The 11,139-nt window shown below is 43.3% G+C and overlaps 1 protein-coding gene and 1 pseudogene across 1 annotated transcript; both read left to right on the top strand.

The window, feature by feature from the left end:
• The first annotated feature begins 375 nt into the window (after positions 1 to 375).
• Positions 376 to 2,091, top strand: LOC118851129 (zinc finger protein OZF-like). Its single transcript, XM_036760667.1, has one exon. It carries the CDS (start codon positions 376 to 378, stop codon positions 2,089 to 2,091), a length of 1,716 nt encoding a protein of 571 aa, XP_036616562.1.
• Positions 2,092 to 3,811: 1,720 nt separating this feature from the next.
• Positions 3,812 to 4,899, top strand: LOC118850576 (annotated as a pseudogene).
• Positions 4,900 to 11,139: the final 6,240 nt, after the last annotated feature.

Below are 11,139 nucleotides of genomic sequence, written 5' to 3'. Positions count from 1 at the left end.
AGGACCACACCTTTTTTTCTAATTAGGTCATGAGAGATGTGAATCCTTTGGGCCCTGAAAAAGGGTATATATACCCAGAGGATAGCCATTGAATTTAGAATCCAGAGAACTGAATATGGAGAACTCAGAAGTCAGAGAAGGGATATTCCAGAGATTTGAAAATTGACAGAGTGCAGAAGTAAGAATTTACAAGGAGAATTCAGCCCAAGGAGAAGGAGAGAATTACCAAGAAACCAGAGAAGGAAGACTACAAGGACTCTGAGAACTGCAAGGGCTCTCAGAACTGTGGGAGGAGAGGACACAGGAAAGCAGACAACTAGGATCTGTGACTCTACCTTCTCTGGCCTCTGCCCCTGGTGCCTTGAGGAAGAGGCAATGGTTCCTGTGCTGACAGCCAGGCCCCAAAAGCAATCAGTGACATTCAAGGATGTGGCCGTGGAATTCACCAAAGAGGAGTGGCTGCAGATGACCCCATCTCAGAAAAAGTTGTACAGAGATGTGATGCTGGAGAACTATAGGAACTTGGAGTCTTTGGGATTTGCAGTTTCCAAACCAGATGTGATCTACCATTTGGAAAGAAAGGAAGCATCTTGGATGCCAGAGGCAGATATTCCCAGAAGCAGCTGTCCATGGAGCAGAGAATTTACTGGTGATAAACATCCAGAAGGTAATGAATGTGGGAAGGCCTTCAGATATAAGACATACTTGTTAAAGCATCAGAGATTTCATAGGGGAGAAAATCCATATGAATGCAGTGAATGTGGGAAGGCCTGCAGGGTTAAGACTAAACTTACAGAGCATTACAGAATTCATACTGGGGAAAAACCTTATGAATGTGATAAATGTGGAAGGACCTTCAGATATAAGATACAACTTACAGTGCATCACAGAATTCATACTGGAGAGAAACCTTATGAATGTAGTGAATGTGGCAAGGCCTTCAGGAAGAAGGCACAGCTCACAGTGCATCATAGAATTCATACTGGAGAGAAACCTTATGAATGTCATGAATGTGGGAAGGCCTTTAGAGAGAAGATGCAACTTACAGAGCATCACAGAATTCATTCTGGAGAGAAACCCTACAAATGTGGTGAATGTGGGAAGGCCTTCAGTACCAAGAAGCCCCTTGCTCTGCATCATAGAATTCATACCGGAGAAAAACCTTATGAATGTAGTGAATGTGGGAAGGCCTTCAGGAGGAAGGCACACCTTACAGAGCATCACAAAACTCATAGTGGAGAGAAACCTTATAAATGTAGTGAATGTGGGAAGGCCTTCAGACATAAGAGTAGACTTACTGTGCATCAGAGAATTCATACTGGAGAGAAACCTTATGAATGCAGCGAATGTGGGAAGGCCTGCAGGGATAAGACTCGACTTACAGAGCATTACAGAATTCATACTGGAGAGAAATCCTATGAATGTGGTGAATGTGGGAAGGCCTTCAGGGATAAGAGACACCTTACAGTGCATCGTAGAATTCATACCGGAGAGAAACCTTATGAATGTAGTGAATGTGGCAAGGCCTTCACGAAGAAGACACACCTCACAGTGCATCATAGAATTCATACTGGAGAGAAACCTTATGAATGTCATGAATGTGGGAAGGCCTTTAGAGAGAAGATACAACTTACAGAGCATCACAGAATTCATTCTGGAGAGAAACCCTATGAATGTGGTGAATGTGGGAAGGCCTTCAGTACCAAAAAGCCCCTTACTCTGCATCATAGAATTCATACTGGAGAAAAACCTTATGAATGTAGTGAATGTGGGAAGGCCTTCAGGAGTAAGGCACACCTTACAGAGCATCACAAAATTCATAGTGGAGAGCAACCTTATAAATGTAGTGAATGTGGGAAGGCCTTCAGATATAAGAGTGGACTTACTGTGCATCAGAGAATTCATACTGGAGAGAAACCTTATGAATGCAGTGAATGTGGGAAGGCCTACAGGGATAAGACTCGACTTACAGAGCATTACAGAGTTCATACTGGAGAGAGACCTTATGAATGTAGTGAATGTGGGAAGGCCTTCAGGAGTAAGACACACCTTACTGTACATCAGAGAATTCATTCAGGAAAGAAACCTTAAGAGCATAATGCAAGTAGGAATGCCTTTAAAAGGAGTACACTACTTTATGTCCGTCAGAGAATTCATCCTGCTAAGTTTTCTCATGAATTTCAGCAGTGTGGAAGGCCTTCCATTGCAATTCTATTAGATATCAAAAACTCATGATGAAGAAAACCTTACATATGTAGTGAATGTGCGGAGGCCTTCAGGAAGAAGCTACATCCTACTGTGCATCAGAGGATTCATACTGGAGAAATTCTTTATGAATGTGAGTAGTGTGGGAAGACCTTCCATCCCAAGTCAGACCTTTCTCAACTTCAAATTATTCAGAGCTTCTGAATGTAATGTACAAGGGAAGGCCTTTCACCTGAATGTATCTTTTGCTCAACATCAGAGCATTCATACTGGAGAGAGACCTTGTGAACTTAATGAATGTGGGAAGACCTTCATCCTGAAGACACTACTTGCTCAACATCTAAGAATTAATTCTGGAAAGAAACCTTTGAGTTTGGGATCACCTTTAAACTAAGGACACTTCTTTATGTCCATCAGAGAATTCATACTAGATTGGTTCTTCACGATTGTGAGGAGTAGGAAGATTCCCCCAGCTGATTAGATTGTGATTCTGAGTCCCTACATGCAGTTGAGAGATTCCTCATTCAGGCACCATGGTAGAAGGAGATATCCCTCACCTCTGTAGTGGATTGTAAAGGGTCAAAGATTTAGTGTTATCATCCCATGGACCTTCAGGGAAGGAGAGATTGTGCTCGAGGCTGAGCTAGAGATTACTGAGTTGATGGGTTTGAGAGCCCTAGTATTAACTTTGATCCCTGTGCACATAGCATTCAAGGCTCTTGGGGGTGACCTCTTGGCCATGAGATGAGCCTGAGCCTAATGTGGGATGAATAATTGTTGCCAGTGCTTGAGGATTATTTTATAATCTGAACTGTGTTCTTGATGTTGCTGGTGCTGCTTCTCTTCCTCTTCATTTGGGTAACCACTATGGAGTGTGAAGATTTGGAATCAACTTTTCTGTTTGTAATTTCTGTTTGCATTTGCTCTGAAGTTCAGGGTGCTGACTTTTTCCCTTGAACTAAGTGAATGGTATATGTGTGTTTAATTAAAGTGAGATTGTAAACCCCTTAAATTTGCTTTCCTTAGAAAAACAGATCAAAGAGGGGTGGAGCCAAGATGGCGGCTGGAAAGCAGGGACTTGCATGAGCTCCCCACCAGGTCCCTCCAAAAACCTATAAAAATGGCTCTGAACAAATTCTAGAATTGCAGAACCCACAAAATAGCAGAGGGAAGCAGGGATCCAACCCAGGTCAGCCTGGATGGGGGGGATGATAGAAGTGAGGGCAGAGCGGGGAGGAGGTAATCAAAAACAAACACTTTCGAAAGGGGACAGGGTCAAGGGAGAAAATTCAATAAAGGGAGATAGGTTAGGAAGGAGCAAAATATAGTGAGTCTTTCACAACATGGGTATTGTGGAAGGGTTTTACATAATGATACGCATGTGGCCTATGTTGAATTGCTTGCCTTCTTAGGGAGGGTGGGTGGGGAGTGAAGAGGGGAGAGAATTTGGAACTCAAAGTTTTAAAAACAGACGTTCAGAGCTGTGAGCTCTTCCACCCAGCGTGCACTTGCCTCCCCCCTGCCTCCAGGTGTGGCACCACCTCCTCTCTCTCTTAAGGGTTTAAACTTGCCACTTCTGGATGATGATATTGCTGCTCTCCTTGTCGACAATGGCTCTGGAATGTGCAAAGCTGGCTTTGCAGGAGACGATGCCCCTCAGGCCATCTTCCCTTCCATCGTTGGGTGCCCCAGACATCAGGGTGTGATGGTGGGTATGGGCCAGAAAGACAGCTACGTGGGGGATGAGGCCCAGAGCAAGAGAGGTATTCTGACCCTGAAGTACCCCATTGAGCATGGTATCATCACCAACTGGGATGACATGGAGAAGATCTGGCATCATACTTTCTACAATGAGCTCCGTGTGGCCCCTGAAGAGCACCCTGTGCTGCTCACAGAAGCCCCGCTGAGCCCCAAAGCCAAGAGAAAAAAGATGACTCAGATTATGTTTGAGACCTTCAACACCCCAGCCATATACGTTGCCATCCAGGCTGTGCTGACCCTGTATTCCTCTGGTCGTACCACTGGTATTGTGATGGACTCCAGTAATGGTGTGACCCACACTGTGCCCATCTATGAAGGTTATGCCCTTCCCCACGCCATCCTCCATCTGGATCTGGCTGGCCGTGATCTGACGGACTACCTCATGAAGATCCTGATCGAGAGAGGGTACAGTTTCACTACCACAACTGAGAGGGAAATTGTGAGTGATATCAAAGAGAAGCTGTGTTATGTCACCCTAGACTTCGAGCAGGAGATGGCCACTGCTGCATCTAGCTCTTCTCTGGAAGAGAGCTATGAGCTTCCTGATAGTCAGGTCATCACCATTGGCAACGAGAGGTTCCGATGCCCGGAAGCCCTCTTCCAACCATCTTTCTTAGGTATGGAATCCACGAAACTACCTTCAACTCAATCATAAAGTGTGATGTTGACATCTGTAAGGATTTGTATGCCAATACCGTATTGTCTGATGGTACCACCATGTACCCAGGTGTTGCTGACAGGATGCAGAAGGAGATTACAGCCTTAGTTCCCAGCATAATGAAAATCAAGATCATTGCCCCACCTGAGTGTAAATACTCTGTCTGGATTGGTGGCTCCATCCTGGCCTCTCTCTCCACCTTCCAGCAGATGTGGATCAGTAAGCAGGAGTATGATGAATCTGGGCCCTCCATTGTCCACCGCAAACACTTCTAAATGGACTGTTTGTGGTTTTTTGATTGTCTTTTTTTTTTTGTCAAAGGGTGTGACATGATAATTGCCCAAAAAACAGATGAGATTGGCATGGCTTTATTTGTTTTTTTTTGTTTGTTTGTTTGGGTTTTTTTGGGGCGCTTGATTCAGGATTTAAAAACTGAAACAGTGAAGGTGATGAGCAGTCTACGTATGTTGGAGGCAAACATCCCCAAAGTTCTATAATGAGTCTCCAGGACTTGGATTGTACATTTGTTTTGTTTTTTTCAATAGTCATTCCAAATATTGTATAATGCATTGTTACAGAGTTAAAAGCCTCTGTGAAGTTCTGTCCTCTGCTAGAGCAAAGGAGCTACGTAACAAAAATCCAGATGGGTGGGGGGGGGGGAAGGTACTAGTATTGCTTTACATGTAAATTATGTAATCCTTTAAAAAACAAAAAAAACTTTTTGTATCTTCCACCTTAATACTTGTTCCTTTTTTTTAAAATTGTCAGCCATAATGAATGGCCCCCTAAATTCCCTCCCTGCCCCCAACATAGATGTGAATGAAGACTTTACAATCTCCCTGCCGGTTTTTTGAGATTGGTGCCAGTACTTGGGGGAGGGGAGGAGCTTTACCTGTACACTGACTTAAGACCAGTTCAAATAAAAGTGCACATGTTAAAGAAAAAAAAAACAGACGTTCAAAAACAGAAAAAAAGTTTTTGCATGCAACTAGGAAACAAGACACACAGGCAATGGGGCTTAGAAATTTATCTTGCCCTACAAGAGAGGAAGGGAAAAGGGGATGGGAGGGGAGTGGGGTGACAGAAGGGAGGGCTGACTGGGGAATGGGGCAACCAGAATATATGCCATCTTGGAGTGGGTGGGAGGGTATAAATGGGGAGAAAATTCGTAATTCAAACTCTTGTGAAAATCAGTGCTGAAAACTAAATATATTAAATAAATTGAATTTAAAAAAAAAAAAAGAAAAGAGAAAGCCCCAGTAAAGACAGGACCTCCAGGGGCAGAGAGGCTCTGCCTAAGGGAAGTGCAAACACCTCCAGGTCAACTCTGCAGAACCAACAAACAACAAGCCCTAGGGGCAGCTGGGTTAAGAGTCAGTTTCAGAGTTAGATACTTTCACTTTGGTGACAGTGTGGGGGAGCTGACAGCTGAGTAGAACACTGAAGCACCTATTTCCCAGCACAGCTGTGCTGAACAGATGACTTTGAGAAGAAGGAGCTAGCATGTTCCGAGTGAGCTCAGTAGCAAAGGGGCAGGGACACCCTGCTGGTGGCGGGTACTTGCAGGAGAGTAGAGTACTTGTTTTCAGTTCCAGTGCAGAGAGGGCAGCTGTAGTTTGCAACCACTAGAGGGACCCCAGGGAACAAGATCGTTTGCTGGACAGTGAGGCTGGGGGCCCTAGCCATAGCTTAGGAGTACAAAGGAGATCCCAATGTTGAGCCCCAAGGCAGTCCTCAGAAAATAACAGTAAGAAGGACCTGAGACTTGGGGTATCATTCCCCATTCCTTGGGACTACAACTTGATTACACTAATAGCAACTAAAAACGAAACAGAATAAAAAAATGAAAAAAAAAAAAACAGATCAAAGAACCTGTGCTAGCAGCCCTCCTGTGTGCTAGTGTTATTGGCCTTACCCTCCACAGCAGCCACAAGCAGTATTGTTGTCACAGTATATTTCTGAAAGCTGACTTACATGGTTTGTTTAGAGCACTGCGGTACTAATGGTATTGTCACTCAACCCAATGAAGAGCCATAGGTGCAAGGGGAGCAGGTGGGCAGATGAAGCTGCCATGAGTAAGTCACTTAATATGGTTAAGACTTCTATCTTCCTGCACTGGCTAAACTGTACAGTTCATCTGCCAGTGATACATTAACATGAGAAGTATTTCTTTCTGATTATGGGTAAATATAAAAACTATTCTGTGGACTTCCTGCTGAAAGTGATTGTGTTTGCTGAACAGCATGAAAACAGAGCTGTGGAAAGAGCTTTCAGTGAGTGAAAAGTTGGCGCAAGACTAGTAGAAACTAAAAGACAAGCAATACCAGCACAATTTTTAACAAAAAAAGGTTTCACATCATAGTCACACACCACTTTTTTGCAAAAACATTTGGCATAAAATCTGCAATGATTATGTGGTGAAATATGGTACTGACTCCCAAGAACTCATAATATTTGTGTCCATATTATACTTCCTGTGATTAGCCATCACAAATGAGACTCAAGAAAAGGTCTTCCCTTCACCTAAGTAAGAGTACTCTCTTTTCTGGTGGTCTTCTCCTCAATACTCCCAGTAAAAAATTTGGAATATTCCTTTGGAGTTATTGAGTGTCCCTTGGAATTAACAGTAATGTAGCTGTTAGTATCTAACACTTCCTTATAGAGTTGATGTTCCCACAATGACTTGGAGCCCTCCCTTCTTCCTCCAAGTTACAATAGCTCAAGCCTTTGGGAAAACTGCCCTTAGGGGGTGGTGGTGAGGGAGTATTCAGTCCATCTCTCCCTTAAATCTTTATACAAAGACCTGGAAAGTGTCACATGAGCAGAAAGGGTGGAGGAGGAACCAGATGGTTATTGGAACAAACCAGATATGGTAGACACCTTCTGTGATGTCCTCAATTTTGATCTTAACGTAAGGGCCCTTATTGCCCTGGTCCTGGATGTCCTTATACAATTTGTTAACACCTCTATATGATGTGGACACAGTCTATGGTACCTTTTGGGTTAAGGAAAATATTAAGAGATGCTTTTCCAGTACTTTGTGAGGCCCCCTCCTGTAACTTGAGAACATCCCAAAATCCTTTCCTCCTTATCTTTAAACACCATAAAACTACATCCTCATCTGGAACATTTACAGGCCATGTGGTTTCCTGACAGAATTCTGCCACATAAGCTTAGCTCCTCTAGATACCTGTTACCTTACTTAGCCCCATTGCTACAGATCCATTGCTTTAGCATCAATAAAGCTCCTGCTGGCTAAGAGAACATCTAAGTGAATTCTTTCATGCCTGAACCTGCTCTCCCACATTCCAACTTCATCATATAGAATGACTGATCATCAAACATCTTGTTCATCCCATATTTTAAAAGTGAGACCCAAAGAACTGTATCAGAAAGAGCATCATCTCACTCTGTTTATCTAACACAAGGATAAGCAACATATCTCCTCCCATAATCCCAGGGAGTGCCTATAAGTGTGGATAGCCCTATTTGCCCCAATTACTGCTGGGTCTGCACCAAACGTCACCAGCTTATCTGCTTATGCTTTTATGGTGGTATTGATGGGGTGCTTGGGTGCCTGTGCTTGGACCCTAATTCTAACATTTCTCCTTAGCCTCTACTTGGGTGCCTCTGCCTGGACCCCAATTCCAGAACCACATCCAGTTCTAAAATCATATCTCTCCCTAGCCTAAAAATATTGTCTCAGGCAGTTCCTCTCCATTTCAAGGGCAGCATGCCCTAGCAAAATACTTATCTCTCCTCCTGATACTGTGGCCAGCTGCACCTATAGAATTTATTAGTTTGGACTCCCTGCGTATGTGCTAAACTGGCCAAGTACTAGGTCATAGAGATATTTACTACTCATTGGGCTATCATGTGCATGCTAGACCCAGATATATGTATACTCCCTTACATTCATCTTGTCTAACAAGACATTTGATGGAAGCAGCCTGGATATTTCCAGTCAGTCCTGCCTATTAATTGACTTAGTGATGTTTCAAGGCAAAAACTACACCCCCAGGTAGCCCCCCACCTTGGGCTGTTTCCCAGTGAATTTTGGATAAAATACCTGCGCAGTAGATACAAAAAGTGCATGTTCCTTTAAGAACTGACCACCCCTTAACCGCTCCTTAATCCCTCCAATAAAAATATTTAATTGACATGTTTCACCCCAAAATCTCTTATAAAAACTTTACTTGCACCCCTGTAAGTTTGCAGGCTCCCTAAGAACTCTTGCCCTCTGTAAAGCATAATAAATCTTTGCCACCATGACTTGAAGAATGCTTGGGTCCATGAATTCATTCCAGACAGCCCCAACCCTCTCTAGTACTTGGGTCCTTGAGAGATACACCCCCTCAACAACCCCAAGTGGGAACTCCCGTCTTGGGGTTCCTGGACCTCGTCTTCCTCAACCTTCAACATTTTGGTAGGAAAAGCCCACAGCTAAATCCTGACACCAACAGGTGGGGTTCTCCTCTAAATACAGGATCTAGTCACACCTACAGCTCTTTGGTTATAAGGGGAGTTAATGGTAGGGAGGCTACCAAACCCAGCTATTCTATAAGATTCACATCATCCCTCGCTGTCCTTCTTTAGCGGACTTGCCATAGAGGTAATTTATCTTTATTGGGCCAATATGCAGAACTCACCATTTTATACTTGAAAAAAGGACGAAAGTATTTAACCTTTTTGCTAGTTCTGTCTCCTCTAGGTTTAAGTACCCTATGCATGTGGAGGAGTGATTGTTTAAGCTGGACATCACCCACTGTCCATGACTGTGCTCTGTCATCCCTGGACCTGGAGTCATTCAAGTTCCAGGTGCCAGCTTGCTAATGAACTGACCTCTTGAATGGGACTCTTAAGCTCTTGGGGCAGGGACAGCCCTACATCCAATTTCAGCAGGAAGAAGCTATGGAGGATGAGACCTTCACCCTTTACACCAAGATTTTGAGCCCCATTCAGCTGAGGGGGGAATGATGATATTATCCTGTATGCTTATTTTTATGTTATCCTTGTTGTATTGTCATACTGTTAGGGCATTATTAGCACCAGTTTCCCATTGACAATCCCCTTTTCTCCTGTTACTACCAGATCCATTAGCCAGTCTCTTGCCTTCAAAATGTTGAAGTCAGGGAACCATATATTGAGGTTTACCAACATACCAGATCCTGCTAAATGAATTTGACTCAAGCCTTCATACAGCCAAATTAAAACAAAGTTTATTAAACAGTCACCATATTGGGTAGGCTCTACAGAGTCTCAGCTGTTGTGATGCTTGTGTTGATAAGCAGGCCAGATTGAATCTGAATTAGATTGAATCTGAGTGCTTTCATGGAGGCAAGATGAGGTTTATATACAGAAAGTCTATGGGAGGGATCATGGTGTGGTTCTGGGGTGATGGGAGGAGGGGTTTAGGGAGGGTCTTGAGGAGTAGTCTAGGGAGTATCTTGATGGGACTGAGGTGACTAGATATCAGATTCCAGGAATCAAGAAAATGGGATTTTGAAGGGATCAAGTGTGGGAAGATGCTGGACACAATCCAGAGGTTAACAGACAATGGAGGGCTAGGCTAGTTTAAGGGTAACAGATTTGGTCATAGATATTTTGATAAGATCAAGGGTGGGAAGTAGGTGGACAATGGAGGGCTAGGCTAGGTTAAGAGTAAATAGAGATTTGGGCCTAGGGATAAGGAAAGGCTTATGGCCTCAGGCAAACACTTCATCAAGTAGGAAGATTCAAGGAGAGTTCAAGAGGGCTCCCAGAGCCTATACCCCATCAAAAACACGAATTTTTTGAAAGTTAAACAAGAGTTTATTAACACCACAGGACAACCTCTTGCCCAATTCAAGATTCAAACCAAGGGAATAAGCATCTTCCATATGAAGGCCAAGGTATTTTGGTTAGATCATGCAATCATGAGGGGATGGGATTAGTGCTGTCTCAGCTTCTCCTGAAATAGATTGACTGTATACCATAAATTTATATTACATAATCTCCAATGGACCCTCCCTAAGCACAGGTAATCTTTTTGTAGCAGCCTAATAAACTAGTATCCCACTCACTCCAATGCCTCTTCCAAACTTTTTCATCCCTCTTGAAATTTCCCTTGACTCCTTATGCCCTCTTATCTGAGAAGCTAACTCACATTTCATGGGAAAATGAGGTCATTCATTTATTACTGATATAGATTGTGAGTCCTTTGAGTGGAGGGACTATCTTGTGCCTCTTTTTGTAATCTCCAGTACTCACCACAATATCTGACAATTTCTTAATAAATCTTGTTTGATTGATTGATTGAGAGTTCTTTCTTCTCCCTACTGCTTATCTTAAATCACCTAGATGCCTTCTCCACAATCACCCCTTCACCCCCTGTCTCACCTGAAGAGGTAAAAACCCTTGAAAATCCCTCTATGTGCACATAATCCCATTCTATGCATTTTCTCCAGTCGATTGATTCTTCTATCATCCCCAGTCTCTCACTTACCTTTGTGATGTTTACAAAGTTTGAAAGACTG

The sequence above is a fragment of the Trichosurus vulpecula genome, chromosome 5, assembly GCF_011100635.1.
Source record: "Trichosurus vulpecula isolate mTriVul1 chromosome 5, mTriVul1.pri, whole genome shotgun sequence".
NCBI lineage: Eukaryota > Metazoa > Chordata > Mammalia > Diprotodontia > Phalangeridae > Trichosurus > Trichosurus vulpecula.
The sequence above is the reverse complement of the archived record's forward strand: the minus strand, read 5'-3'. Positions and strand labels throughout refer to the sequence as shown.